The sequence below is a fragment of the Mixophyes fleayi genome, chromosome 1 (genome assembly GCF_038048845.1).
Source record: "Mixophyes fleayi isolate aMixFle1 chromosome 1, aMixFle1.hap1, whole genome shotgun sequence".
In the NCBI taxonomy this organism is placed as follows: Eukaryota; Metazoa; Chordata; class Amphibia; order Anura; family Limnodynastidae; genus Mixophyes; species Mixophyes fleayi.
The window spans coordinates 260,993,863-261,009,949 of record NC_134402.1 but is presented as its reverse complement, the minus strand read 5'-3'; the positions used below and the strand labels follow the sequence as shown (position 1 = coordinate 261,009,949).

At 35.7% G+C, this 16,087-nt stretch overlaps 1 protein-coding gene across 15 annotated transcripts in view; it reads left to right on the top strand.

The window, feature by feature from the left end:
* The window catches only part of ELAVL2 (ELAV like RNA binding protein 2), a 170,443-nt gene that overhangs the window by 121,072 nt on the left and 33,284 nt on the right, over positions 1-16,087 (top strand). For 7 of the 15 annotated variants that reach the window (XM_075210224.1, XM_075210122.1, XM_075210183.1 and 4 more), the window contains 2 exons: positions 8,133-8,174; positions 10,076-10,830. The exons of 1 other annotated variant lie outside the window; for it this stretch is intronic. In XM_075210224.1, coding sequence (XP_075066325.1) covers positions 8,133-8,174; positions 10,076-10,406 — 373 coding nt within the window. In that variant the 3' untranslated portion in view covers positions 10,407-10,830. Of the gene's footprint in view, positions 1-8,132; positions 8,175-10,075; positions 10,831-16,087 lie in introns of those variants that run through there. 7 more of the 15 variants (XM_075210174.1, XM_075210165.1, XM_075210139.1 and 4 more) reach the window with 3 other exon arrangements.

Genomic DNA, 16,087 nt, shown 5'->3' with positions numbered 1-16,087 from the left:
GCCTCGGCCAGGGCCAGTGCTAAGCAAGGCGGGGGACTACTTGGTAATTATTTTGGCTTAGGGGTGCCTTGAAAAACGTATGGAGACCCTAAGGGTGCCTTGAACTGAAAAAGTTTGGAATCCACTGCCATAGGGGCTTAATTTGATTTGTCTCATGATGAGGTGTATTATTCATGTGAAGAGCTAGCTGCACTTGTCTATTTTTCTCAGGAATCTCTAAAAACACTCCATCAGGAGTACAGAATATTGAACATTCTAATTTGCACAGCAAATCTCTACCCAGTAAAGTTGAGGGAGCATTTGCTGCAGTAAAAAAAAGAATGCTTTTCTGTACTAGGACCTAAAGTGACTGTAACTGGTTCAGTTTCTTTTAAAGAAATAACTTGTCTAGCTACTCCTACTGCATTAATAATTTTGCAAGTAGTTGGTAATACAACTTAATTTTTAATACTGATCTTGCAGCTCCCGTGTCAATCAAAAATTCATGCTTATTACCATTGTCATTTTTACAGTGGAGTCCTTTACATCTGTTCTCAATATTGGACATATGGGTACAGGAGCTGTTGGAGACCATCAATCAATATTATCTGAGGAAGTTCTTATTTGATCTGACCTCTATCCCTTTGTCTCCTTGGTTTCCTGCAATATTTATCAAAATGCCCCTTCTCCTGGCAGTTATTACAAATCACTTGTGATTTGTTACTTCTATAAGGATTTACATTTTCCCCCTTTTTTGGTCTAACACCTTGTATGGTTGCTTTTCCAGCTTCCTTTTGCAAGTTCATTAATTTTGCTTGTGCTTGAGCTTCTTTAATTACCATATTATCTTCATGATGTGCAGCTACTGTGGCTAAGGCACACCAATGTCCTTTGAAGCCCACATGGGATCATGTATCTGAATTCTTGTTTTCAAACTTTGTTTTAATCCCTCAGCAAAAGTCAGAATACTTTTTTAAAGTTATCCTTAGCAAACGTATCAGAGCGCCTGAATAGTTTACAACTTCTCTTCAGAATCTGGCATTGTATTCTGACTCCTTAAGTTGCACTCTGTTTTATCTTAAAAGCTGTCCACTCTCAGGGGGAATAATTCTTTAAACTTTGCCATTGCAAGTTCCCCTTGTGTCTCAATATCAGCCCTTGCATACTTTTTAGGGGCTTAAAAAGTAGCCTCATTCCACTTACACTGAATATTTAAGGTAGTAAGTTCATCTAAGGTTAACAAAGTATGAAACAATTGAAATATATCTAAAAATGTAGGACTGTTTTGTATAATCTTTGTAATTTAATCATTACCTTTGCAGGTTTAGTACTATAATTATCTTTCAGTAACAATTAAATTTAATTTGGGTCTTGTCCTTGGATGTACTATCCACTGTGTTCCTTAGTCTGTAGTTATAGTTCATAAAGGGTACATCTAAACATTGGTATTTTTCATGTCGTTTTGGAGCACTTGTAATGTTACTTGCAGATATATTTGCATAATCTTTACCCATAAGGGTGTGTGTTTAATTTCTGTAACAGAACCCCCTACTGCTCCCCTTAACACACCCTCGTTGTCCTCATCAGAAATGTGGGATTCATCAGAACTTATGGGAGTTTTATCATCCCTTTTTGTTTCTTCCACAATTCTATCTCCCAGTGGCATATCTATTGATCTACTTGGAGAGGTAACTGTGAATATAGCCTTCTCTGCACTCCCATTACAATTGGTAGTAAATCAGATATTGGGTGGTCTTGCTCTCCTGGTGCACTAGGAGTTTCAATTGCCATATATTGATCAATATATGGAGGCGAGATTGTAGCCTCATTTAACCAGAATTGCAAACTTACACTTTATTTTTAGAAACCTTTTCCTATTTTTTCTAAAACGTTTAAATCAAAAGTTCCTTAACCTTTTTATGCACGTATTGTACAGTTTCCCCCCCCCTCCCCCATATTTATGGCACATAATTGCTCCAGGACTCCCAGGGGAGATTTTCAACCATCTAGTCTTCTCCTGTGTGGCTACATTCTGTCCTATAGTGCAGCCTAATCATTTCTTTTATAGTCCAACTAATTCAGTATCTGCACGATGGTAATAGGGCTATAACCACTATTAGAATGTATTAAACCTTTATGGGCTACGACCCTCAAGGAACCACACATATCTCGTCTGATATACCTGGTATTATCACACACACGTTACATACACTGCAATCGAAGGCCTTATAGTGTACGTTTTCTGTTTTTTCAGTAACTTCATGTGGCTTGGGACTATCTATTCCTCCTTAAAGCGTTAACCAGAAGTGATACTTGCCTCGTCAAGGAAGCCCAATCTCGCACACCTGCAAACTTTCATACTATGGTTAACATGGTTAGAGTCTTTGATAATTAAACAGCAAATGTAAATTCTAATTGGTACCAAATCTATGCAAATACATCTATACAAATATATAAACATTTTAAAAAATATATATTTGCAATTTCACACTTACATAGATAACTATAAAGAACTCCCAGCAAACTTCAGAGTTTAGGAGTCAAAAGTATATAATCAGAAAAGATAAACTCTGTGACCACTGTTGATTTTATAGTTCGTCCCCCATCCCTGAATGTGTTGGTTGATTAGTTATTTACAGATCATCTCGATGCTGACCTCCATAATTATTGTTGCACTTGTAAAGCTGGGTACACACTACACTGTTTTCGCCCAATAATCGGCTCAAACAGCCGACATACGACCGTTCAAAAGTCGGGTCAGTGTGTACAGTTACACGATGGTCAAAAGTCTGCCTAAATGGACGATTCTCATCTCATTTGGTTGGTCGTACAGTTTTAATATTTTAGTTCCAATCTCGTTACCACTGTGCAGTGTGTATGAACTTTCGAGGGACCCACGACAATCCTCCGATACTTCCTCGACCTGGGGGGCGTGTGTTAATTTTTATATCAATCCCAGTCCCACGTGGTGCGGAATCAGCATCACTGTGTTTTGTATCGATGTATATTGCACCTGTCTGGCTGCAGACCATTACACTTGTGTAAAGCACGTGTTATTACCCTTTGCGTCTATGTATTCATATTTACTCTTTATACACTGACACCTTTATAACCTATTAAATTTATAATAACCTTTAGTAACCTATAATTGTGAATTACCCAGAATAAACCATAGCGTTCAAGCAACATTTCTATTGCAAGAAAAAGGTACAAAAATTGTAACACACACGCAGCTGTCAGAAAGATCCGCATGAGAAGTGAGCGCGCCCATACCAATCAGAGCTGAATACTGCAGAGTATTATTTTTAAGGTATTTTTAAAGGTGCTACTGGTTTGTGGCAGAACAGGTCTTGATGTGGTTTCCATTCCCTTTGATTTCTTTATCTACGAAACAAGGAAATAAAAATGTTTATCATTTCAATTCTATACATGTAATTTACAATCTACCTCATAAATACTCTCATTTTCTCACCTTTCACACTGCTCGAGATCAGTTTATATCTATATTTTGGTCCCTGTGGCGAAATCGCAATAGTAGCGGGCTTAACCTCCGAGCATTCTGGAAAACAGGCGCCATTTTGGTGGTTAGAACGGTACAGGTATGTGCCCAAAGCATTTACATGTCTACACATGTTAACTGAAATACCTTCGTGTAGAACTTCTTTAGTATATTTTTATTTCTCCTTGTTTGCTAACATTAGTGGTATCTAAACAGGCCTTCTCACCATTAAATCTTCGTTCTGACATAAAAAATTAGGTTATAAATTAGCATTTTCTACTGCTTTATGTGACAATACATCTACTACATCTACTACATCTACATCTACAATACAGGTACACTACATCTGCTACTGACCTTTTTTAATGTTGTCCTGGTCCAGTACTTTTACCATCATCTCCACCGCTCTTGGGCTCATTGGATTTCCTTTTTGCTCTTCTTGAGTATCTCCATCCCCCACCTTAACTTTTCCAACATTTTTTGGCCTTTCCAGCACCATCTCGGACTCTATCTCCGTCTCCATAGCCGCAACCCCCACTGACATCTTCTCACCCGCAAACCCCACTGTCACTTTCTCTGTCTCCATCTTCTGACGCTCCTTGGCGCCAAACAGGTTCCTCTGTCATTTTATACACTCAGACATGGGCGTTTGTTTCTGCTGTGGCCCAATCAGCGATGATGCATGTCGAGAATGGAGCATTCCATTACATACGAAGGGGTTTTATTAGGGAATATTCATTGCATTCTACTTTAGCAGTTAAATGTTTTTCTAAATGTAATGTATATTACTAAACTTCTATTTTATAGAAATGAAGGGAGTTAACTATAGCTAAAGCTCTGCCCCTTTATGCTAATGTCTTCGGTATCTCGTACATTTCACCGCAAATGTCGCTGCAGTGTGTATGGAATTTAAATCCTTGTTCACAACAACGTGGCTGTAAAAAGTCGCTATCGGGACGTCCGCTTTTCCCTTTCTCGTCCTAAACAAGGCTAGTGTGTATGCAGTCCATGGACCGAGCGATCGGACCATCGATCGCATGTAAAATTGCTCGGCATAAAAAGTGGGTCGAAATTTCTGTAGTGTGTACCCAGCTTAAGTGTTAAAAAGCAAAGTTTATTTCCCAAATATGCTGTGCGTAGCGTCTTGCTTCTGGATAGAACAAGACTGATTACAGGTTACAAAGACAGACCATTTAAGCATGAAATCCCACCCCTCTAATAGACATCGCTATCCATATTGCATCCTTTGAAATAATACACAACCGATGTCAAGAAATCAAACACTTGTGAAAGACATTTTCATCAGAAAGAAAAGCTATATGACTTGGTCAAGGTGCATGTGTGGCCTTTTACATTTCTAACTCTTATGTCCACTTAAAACATCTGGCATCCATTGGAATATCCTGTTGACGTGAGGCACCCTTTTCAGACACACAAAGAAATCATTTGACCCTATGCACAAAATACAAAAAAATATAGACTTTGGAAATATTCTATCTGAATACATAATACATTAATAATATTCATCCAACTTTATATAGTTGTATCCTTGTGTTGTGAATTAAATTTTGGTACAGACAGGTTTGGGCTATGACAATGTTGTGATAGGAGTGGTTCTTGTGTGAAAGAGGACTGCAGTTTCAAGAGCATCAAGATTATGTTGAATCTTGATTGTAATGTTGTTTGTAATGTTTAAGGATAATAATGATGATAATAATAATAATGAGTGCTTGAGTTTGCGTGATGAGAACAGAGCATGAGGCAGAGGCTAAAAAATAAAAAAAAAGATGGTTTTGGTCGGAGAGTGAAAAGGGTGTGCTGTAAAAATCGGATATTGGAAAGAAGCAGAAGAGATCAGGAGAATGCGGTGGGTGAGAAAGTCTATTGGGAGAGTCCAGCAGATGGAGAGGGAGAGAAAATCGGCAGTCGCAAAGTTGGTGGGTTTATCGGTAGCAGCAAGTAATAAATGAATTTGGAGGTAGAAGCTGGGGGGAGGGGGTGACAATAGATGACCACAACACTAAGGTGGATTAAACTAAAGGCCTGTATTTGGACTTCAATGGAGATAAATTGCTTGAGGTATGAGGGGGTGGGGGGCACTGTAAATGTAACTGGGGGGGGCGGGGATTTGGTAGTATAGAAAAGGCTATGTGGGTGAGATGTAGAGGAAGCAGGGAGGGACAGGTCAGTAGTTGGGATATTGAGTACAGGGGGTAGACCAGATACTAAAATTTATGATGCAGGGGCAGATAATGTTAAACAAGGAGATTAAGAACAAGGCAAATTAAGCAAAGACAAAAAGTTGCTGAGTAGTGTACATTGAAGAGCTACATCAAGGCGATGGGACTGATCAGGTGCTACAGGTACCCATCAGCGTTTGCGTTTTTTTTTAATGTTATGTATGGTTTCAAATGCATTAAAACTCATGGAACAAGTACCATTCTGAATAATGCTATAACAATTCATGTAAAAAGGCAAATGGGTATGGACCGAATTATATTTTAGAGTTACATGTGTGTTCCGTGCATTAAAAGCAGATGTAAAAGGCATAATTCAAGTGCAGTGAGCGGGGATATGTACCCTTTCTTTGCTCATTAATACCAAATTATTAGTGTAAGACTTCCCTCCATAGTAAGCTAGTTGACTTTTACAACCTCCATTGAAAGTACTCCTTCCACCTTTCTTTTTCTTACTTCTGACTGTCTAAATTATTCCGACATTGATGATCCGATCAGGCCTCTTTGTGATTCTGATCAAAGGTACTTTCTTGAGTTAATAACACATGATGAAATGTATATTTAACAGTTTCCTGTATGTGAGACAGATGTATGGTTTAAAAATAATTATTCAACCCTTTGCTGCTCATCAGATTTAACATTTGGCTTGTTTTATCCCTGACATTAATATACTATGTTTGTTTTCATTTTCTGCTCCTCCCATCACAGTAGTGGTTTCCGTGGTTGTATTCACACCGATCTTCTTAATAAATGTGTTTTACCTACTTAAAGAATAGTTTCACACAGTTACTGCTTTCTAATATTTTTGCTTTCTGGTGAGTCCCTGACATTCTTGTCCCTATAGTTTAATTCCTTGCTCTTGCATGCTCTAGTTTGAAAAGCATTGCTAAATGTGCTGCCTGCAAAAATCCTGAATGGGCAGGAGTGAAGAGATGGCAGCAGATTTTACTGTACTTTCCTTGCTTCTGTTTGAAATCTCTTTAGACAGGCAGCAAGTTGCACTTGCAACACACTGCCAGCAGCAATGAGTGGAATCCATGGCAGGCGCATGCAAGATATCAGGATGAACAAGTGACTACTGGCATTGCTATAGTATACTTATTGCACCAATATCAAACACTTGCTGATCTCTCTAGTCATTTCCCTTAAGGTTCTGGAGCATGCTTGATGTGTTCTGAAGCATCACAACATGCTTGATTAGGTTATGGCTTCTACTCACTCCTTTAAGACAGTGCACCCTTTTGTGGCAATGCCTTAAAGTGGCACACTTTGATCAAATTATATCTGACTGATTCTGTGATCTGGTTAATTATCAGGCAGACTGTATCAGACTGTCTGCAGTCAGTGACTAACAAGCACATTAAAATTACAAGTGCATTTTTCTGTTTTGGCCTCATATGCCTTTTGCTAGTTTCATAGGTGTCATCTATGAGTACTTTCACGTTTATGCCCTATATTTAATGTTTGTTAGATATGTAAGGCACATTTATTTTTCCTCCTACCTAAATTATTGCAGCACCCCAAATATTGCTCTCTTCCTTTTACCGCCTACAAATCCTAGACTGTTGAGTGTTACAGCTAGTCTAATTTGCCTCATAATCCCCGTCAGTCTTGATTTTGTTCCTCAAAATGTTAAATCTTACCATCTTCTTTTTCCAGAGTCTGGTGCTTTCCATTTATTGATAGCTATTCCATTTCCTACATTCAGGCCTCACTTGTTGCATCACACTCAGGCTTTTAACACACTGGTTAAAATTAGAGCTTTTTAACTTGGGTGCTGCTAGCTACGGTGGATAGAGCTAGAACTGTTGTCACTTTACAGGTCAATTCTTCAAACAGTATAATGAATTTTACAATTTTGTCTTTTGTAATGGATTTACCTGGTTGTACATGGTCTGAGGGAATTAACTGATACTTTATAAAAGCTTCCCACAGTCCTGTAATTGTTAATGTGTTCATTGAAGAATGATCTACCCATGAAGGTTGTCCTTATCCCTTTTGGTTTCACCTAGCTCTTTTCTCTCCTTTGCAAACTCTACCACTACCCAAATATCTAGTCAGCATTTGGGCCCAGGTCTTGCCCCACCAGTTTCTTTCTATTTTATCCCTCCACCTTTACATTATAAGTTCTCATAAACAAGGACTTCTTTCTCTGTTTGTTTTAACTTGTGTATACTGAAAACATAAGCTTGTCTTGTATCTTCAAATTTTGTAGCATGGTTTTTTTTGGGGGGGTGTTCCCCCCCCCCCCCCCCCCCCACCACATTCCTTGGTTGCTAGAACACAAAATTTGGTGGTTGCTTGACTTTCTCTGAATATCTGTAGAAACATACCTGTAGCTGAACATTTATATTCCTCTAAATATTATAAAGGCAATATAAGCCAAGACTGAACAATCTGCTAAATGTGTTTTGCAGGTTGGACAATTTGCTCAATATGGCTTATGGAGGAATAAAGAGGTAAACTGCTGTAGATTATTTTGTCCCCTCTTGTTGGCCTTGTCCTGGTATTAGTTTGTATATTTGTTATCTCTAGTTTGCTTGTAAATAAGATTGTTGTCCTTTCATCAGTCTTGGCAATCAATGCCCACTTGGTTGTAATTTTGCTTCCCCCCCCTTTAATTCATTTGAATGTGAGGGTTTTGTATTGCATTCAAGATTTATGTTGACATATTTTCGTCTTGTTTACATCATGCATCCTGTGTCTGTTGATCACTGTAACTGCTGCTGTAATTTGCTATCCCATACATGTGTGGTGTTGGGCTGCATTTTTAACACTCACATATTAGTAAACTTAACAGAATTTAAGGTAGTAAGAGTAGTAACAAAAATTTATTTTAATTGGACTTGCGCAACATTTAGTGTTTGTTATCAAATCTGATCAGTATGTTAGAAGGAAACGTACCAAGCTAATTTATTGACTTGGAACTTTCTTTGTTGTATCCAATGCATATTCAATAAGCTTTAAGGCTGCAGTTAGTACATGCTCATAAAAGCATTGCAGCATTTACAATACATGATGTACTGCATTTGCTCAACATGTGAATGGTAAGATCACTGGTTTAAAAGTTTCTTCAGTTTTATACAGAGAAACCATTTTTGTAGTGAGAGCAAAGCAGTTCCGCTGACAACAAAGTCTCATGTGTTTAGATATGTAAAAAAATTGAGTGTAATAACATTTATTGTCATGTACAGCAGAACTTGCCAGTGAACAATGAAAACAATTGATATGGTTTTATTGACTTTTTATGAAACAAATATTTGTGCACATCCTAATATAGCAAGTGTGCACATATGTATATTGGACCGTCTGGCCTGCCATCTCCCACTTCAAACTTAGTTTTGTGATGTTTTCCCTGCAGTTTTTTTTTCTACACATGAGCAAATGCAGCCTTGCTACAAACAACCTAGTCAGAGAGACAGTGTCCATTACTACTACAGCATGCATGTTTGCAATATAAAATTCTAGTTTATTGGGCACAGTCATTAATCATAGTGTGTTGATATCACTGCAAGCTGTTGTGCTTGCCCCACAATGGCTGTATTTGGAAAATAGTCAAACTGAAAATGGTCACTGAGATTTGCAAAAGCTCCTGCAAAAAAGTAATTTGGGGATGATCAAAGCTGGGTAAAGGTTTCTTAGTTCCTCTGGGTGTAACATACAAAGAATAGACTATAGTTCCGTATCCTTGATATATGGAGTGCAGCCAGTGTACCCAAAAATTCTGAAAGCAATTAAGTTGGTGGAAATCGTAACTATTATGTATTTAAATTGCTGCAAACATGCCCACCATTCACTTTTATTAACAAGAAATTTGACATGTCTGCAGTATTCAGTGTGTAAATTAAATTTCTATATTTGGATTTGTTAAGTTTTGTACAGTACTTAGGGAAGCTTATTTCTTTGTATAGCCTCTCTTCTCTTAACATGAGCGGGAGCAGTTATTGGAACAACACCTTACACTAGTGAATTTAGTGGCCAAATCTGAAAAACTGGTTCGTTTTTGAAATATGTTAACCAGACTATTATAGGACTTGCATTACCTTCCTTTTTTTTTTGTCTTATTTTGTTTCATTAAATCAACTAAACTGCATGTGTGTGTGACATACTCTGTTTTTTAATATGCCTGAGAATATACACCATCTGTTGTAAAAAGTTTCACTTTTCATTTTTTGTAGCATGCATTCCTTTTTAAAAATTTTTGTTAATCTTTTTAAATTCACTGACTGTTTTGAACTAAAAAAAATTTTGGCATGAGGTTTTTGTCACTAAAATTGTTTGTTTAATTTCGTATATTTTTTATTTTCTGTTTCACAGGTTAATAGCAGAAGTATCTAACATGTTATCTTTACTTCTCTAGTAGGTTCTCACCAATGACTATCGAAGGCATGACCAGTTTGGCTGGAATAAACTTTCCTGGGCATGCTGGCACTGGATGGTGCATATTTGTATACAACTTGGCACCCGACGCGGATGAAAGCATTCTGTGGCAGATGTTTGGGCCATTTGGAGCGGTCACTAATGTTAAAGTCATCCGTGACTTCAACACAAACAAGTGCAAGGGCTTTGGTTTTGTGACTATGACTAACTATGATGAGGCAGCAATGGCTATTGCCAGTCTTAATGGGTATCGTCTGGGTGACAGAGTTTTGCAGGTGTCTTTCAAAACAAGCAAAACGCACAAAGCTTAAAAGATTAACCTCACTTCTGTTAACACATACAAGCATCAAAGGCAAGTTGAGAAATTTTATACTTTGATCAATTTGTTCTTACAAGCAGTGTGTGAGGTTGTAAAGTTAGAAAATGGTTTAGTAACCTTAGAACACGTGAGATTTTGTTATTAGTCTGAATTTCTTATCTCTTATGTTTGTATATGGATGCTAAATAACAGGGTTTTTACCTGTCTCATTGCATTCTAATGCCTTCTATTGATGGGGCCTTTTACTATTTCTGCAATGGGAAGAAAGTTATTTTTGTTTTTACATTATTGCCTTTTGATCCTGTGCGTTTAAAAAAACAACAAAAAATATATAGCAACCTTGTTTGAATGGGATTTTTTTCTGTAATTTGAATACATAATTTAGTGTTATGCAGTTTATCAAAAGTTGTTTTTGAGAAGAGAAAATATATATATATATATATATATATATATATATATATATATATATATATATATATATATATATATATATATATATATATATAATTTTTAATTTCCTTTGTTTGGAAGATATGTTTATTTATGTTGTAACTATTGGGGTTTAGGGGCAAAGGGTGGGCTCAGTTATTTAAAACAAAAAAGAACCTATTGTAAGATTACTGGAAACTTTTCATAAAGTAGTACCTTGCCAAAGAGATGATGACCTCTTTGATGTGGGTTTCAAATGATAAAAAGCATCTATTTTTATAAAAAACTAAAATAAAAAAATTTGAACAAACTTTTTACTGGTCCTGGAACAAACTATTTTGACTTGAATACTTTGCAAAATCTACTTCATATGACAACCCTGTGAGCTTTTAAAACTTGCCAGGATATTTGTGTGATATTTTTGGAGAGAGGGATACTGTTCTAAAGCAGGGAGGGAATGAAAGGGACTTGTAAAATGGATGCATTTTTGTTTTAATTTTTTTGTGGTTTTTGTTAGCATTTTGTATTGAGGGTTAAAATGAATGGGACTGGTTGGTCTAATATTGTAACTGATCAGTTTGGTCATCTGTAATTGCTCACAACACTTTGTAATCTTGAAAGAAATGTGACAACAAAAAAAGTATAAATGAGCTGGCAAGAAAAGTTAAATTGCTGAAAGATTTTTGGGGAAAATAAATCTGTTCTTCCTAAAGCATTCCCTTCAGCAGGAGCTCATGGTGTTTAGTGATGTACTTGGTCTTGTTTGAAGTTTGGTTTTTGTTTAACTTATAATTTTTGTGTAAAGAAAAGTTGCACATTTAGTGACATTGCCAACGTGCAGAGTGGCAAAATTTTGTCTGTTTATTGTAATTGTTTAAAGCTAGCACCTGAGCTTTTGTGTAATGTCTATATGACCCTATAATCACTTAAATAGAAGAAAATAACTAGCCAAGTTGAGGTGTGCAGCTTCCTGGAGGCTTGTTGGTAGACTGTACTCCCCTTTTTTGCTGCTAGGATTCTGTTAACTATGCCATTTAATGGTTTGCATTAAGTTTTTTTATTTTTTGGCCTTATAAGTGATGTTAAAACCTTTATATATTTTAGTTGTATATGTAATCATTGTTACTTGAATTACATATGATGTTCCTGAGAACTTGAAATATACTGTATTTTTGTTGCTTCCTTATTGAGTCTGTTAAAATTAACTTAAGCAACTTGTAGGTGTGGTGATTAGGTTTTTGTGGGGTTTTTTTTTTGTTGTTTTTTTTTAAGCTTTTGTTAGTAAATGCTATGGAAAAATCAACTTAAATCCGCATATCACTTGGGAATAATTCAGATGGTTTACCACATGTGAAAACAATTTAAAAAAAAAAAGTTTAGATCACTATAAAATTAAAGGGCTTGATGCCTTCTACAGGTATCAAGTTGTTTTTGTTTTGTACAAATTTAACTGCTTCCTCTTGGGCAAAACAATGTGTGCTATGCATTACATATTTGTATATATGATGTTGCAGTTGCTATTTTTTCTTTGTCTGTAAGGAGTTACATTTTTTTTTATTTTTTTTTATGGTAGTCCAGTACATATACTGTGAAAGTGCATGTCAAAGTGTTAAAGCAAATTTTCATGCTCCTTTTTTTTTGCACAAGTTTTTCACTGCATTTGCTTTTTCTTTTCGCAAATATCTCTGTAAACAGTCGGATGATAGTTTTGTTTTTGTTTTTTTTTTTATGCTGCTTTGTGAAAACTTATGAAATATTTATATACAGATATATAAATACGTAATGTTTTTGCAGGCATTGTGAAAAGAGCATGAAAATTGCACTTTGCAGTGTTTCCCGGAGCACTTGATATGTAAGGCTGGTGTTTTTTTTGAAGTTGTACTATACACATTGATTAGCACATCTGTTAAAATATATATTCTGTTGAGTATTTAACAGGCTGTATGTGTTTTCGTTTTCTTAATTTTGTGTTTGAATCCTTTGTATTTCCATGTTTAGTACATCAATAAACAAAGTTGAAGGGAAAGACCTAGTTGTGAGTGTTTGTTATTTTGCTGTTCCTTTTCTTGAAATAATCAATCTGCTTTTCAATAAATTGGTTATGAACCCATTTTTATTTACAAATGTTCCAGAATTAAGAAGTAGCAGAGAGTACTACAGTGTTTAAAATGTCTTAAAAAAAATACTGCAGTTAGTTTACACGAGGATCTACAAAGATTTTGTCTATTGTGAAAACAGTGGAAGTGTCTGTCTTAACATTTTAAGAACTGCGTTTGCTGGACATAGTTTTAGATTGTTCCTTTTTACTGTCATTGCTACACCCAACAATGCAAGATTTGCTTTGTCCTTAGGTAGCCAGTTCTTCCCAAACATCATTGTTCTCTGCCATATAACTCTCTCAAACTATAAATTAGGGAGCACTAAGTTGCCACTTTGCCATAAACTAGTAATTTATATTAATCTAGCTCTAACCACATTTGCTAGAACTCTCATCAGTTCAGAACTGTCCTACCAGTATTTGGGGAAGAAGACTCAATTGGAAAGGTGTTGTGCTTCAAATTGTGAGAAGAAATCTTAAAACTATGATTGGAGAGTATGGAATACTATTTAGGTGTCCAACTTTCTAAGATCTCTCACCAAGTCAACTATTCCCAATTACCTTTGGTTAAGAAGGATCTAGATTTGAAACTGTCGTGTATAACATGAAATACAAAAATAGAGCAAATATAGGCGCTCATCTAAAAATATAACAATACTACACAGATGGATATATGAAAGTATTGAAAAAATGGGATTCTGTGAAAGTCAGTTCTACATCTGTATTGTTCTAACGATGACGGAGACCATCTTTATATGTAAAAAATATCTTTGTTCACATGATATGTTATAATACCTTGAAACGGGAGTTCAATGGTCCTAATATATCGCATGGTTTGCTTCCAATTTTCATTAAAAAATACACTCCTATACACTCCATGTACAGTGTATCTAAAAAAAGGAAAGAAAAAAATAGTGCAATCCATTAGATAAATAAAATCACAGGATTTATTGCACAAATATATATAACATCAGCAAGCATCACATAAAGGGTATCCGTATTTATTATGATCACTATCCTTACCAGATGGTAAGTAGTTCAGAGCCTGCACTATACAGAAAGCGGTCATCCGGACTTTGGCTATCAATATGTGAGCACCAAGGAAATGTCCAACCAAACGGATGCCTTCCCCTCCATGCATCAGCGCGTTTCGACTAAAGCCATTCTTTTTCAAGGTGATAGGGGAACGGAAAAGGTGGATATTTATGTATACGTGTTTCCACCAATAAAAACTTTAAATCGCTCAGCTGGATACCCTGATCACAATGTAAACATAATTTAAAATATGCATAAAAAGCAAACAATTAAAAAAATGTTTTTCCTGATTATTGTCGCATTCACTCCATATCTAATTATGATTAATCGTATTATAGATATAAATATTCCAGGGATATGCCCAAGAGCAAAAGCAATTCACAATTTCATACAAAAAATTCCTACAATCCTTCCAAATAAAACCTTCACATATCCTTGATACAAAGTTTGAATAAGATTAGATTGGATTATAAATCTTATGTGTCGATATTCCTTATCCCTCAAAGGCAATTTCTCGGGTCATGTGATTAGTAATGATTGGTCCTCTATCCGATCATGCGATCCTCTACTAATCCAAATACTGAATATAAAGACAGGTTATAAAAAAACTGATTTATAAAATTATTCCTCTGGAGATGCATTGAAGACATAACACCCTCTCGAATATTAACACTTATTTATTTTCCTTATAGGGTAAACATCAGTAATACTAATACAATTCGTATATCCTCTAAAAACTAATTCAATGTCGTCTAGCATACATTCTAAAACGATCCATTTAAATGAAAGATCCTGCAAGAATAAAATTAAACTATTAAAAACTTTAAGAAAATAGGATCTTTATAAACCTTTATACAAAGACATGTTTTATAATGACTAACACTCCTCATTGGCTGTTCTTTCAATTCTGTGACTGAACAATACTATTCATTATTATTGAGTGGACCAATAATAATCAATCAAGAATACTACTATGTTCATCTTTGATGACCTACTGACATCAGATTTCTATAGTACTATTCATATATTAAGTCACCAAATAAAAACTGGTGGTGTATGACCATTACACAATCACTTCCTTTATAGAAACGCCAACATGATAGGTAAATCATATCAATCGAAATGTAAGTAATGTGTCTCACAAACATCATTTCATACAGTTACTAATATCGGCCCACAGATGTATCATAATATATAGAAAGATATACTATAACATCTTTCCTAAATAGGATATATACTCTCTAGGCTTTCCATACGAAATAACAAAATAAGACATTGGACTCCAAGAGTATACAGAAGAATTCTACCTACAAGAACAGATACCTCTATCGTTTTCCAAAACCACTTTAACTCAAAATCAGAATTCGGGCCCCCAGGTGATAAAGTATTGAGTTGATAGATCCATTTATTGCCCGATTTAGCCAGAATGGAAATTATGTCCTTCCTTCACCATTTAGTATTTACCTTATCAATTGCCCAGAAATTGATTAAATTACAGGCCTGTCTATTAAGGCATTGTTTGAAATGTAATGAACCGCTATTATGACTTTTAATGGTCGAGATGCACAGCCAACAAAGTCCACATTTACATTTCAGTAGATGCACTAAATGTTTTGTACTGCAACTAAAAAAAACTATAATATAAATATTATAAATTGTTGGCAACTTACTACAAAAGAAGAACTTATTCTTCTGATCTCGAAAGGTAGTTCTACAGTCTTATTAAAGTAATTCTATCGATTTAAAATAAGCATTGCTCAATCAATTGTATGTGTGTCCAAAGCACATGGTGGTTTATTTTCGCAGATGTAAATAGTCAACAATTCAATACATTATTATATTATGATAAAGTACAGTACAGCACAGCCAGTACCAAAAGATAAATACATACATACCGCTGCAATCGCTGCGCCTCCATGGGTCCCAATGGAACAGTGTATCTGTTAGATAACTGTGGTCAGAGTAGACTGAGAGCCAAAGGAAGCGCAGCTATATTATATACAGTACAGTGTTACACTTGAACAATAGAGATGACGTAGATTGTTTCTATAGGTCCAGGCACAGGGTGGCTTCAGGGTAAACAGTTCATAGGCTGATTCAGTCTAAGGAAT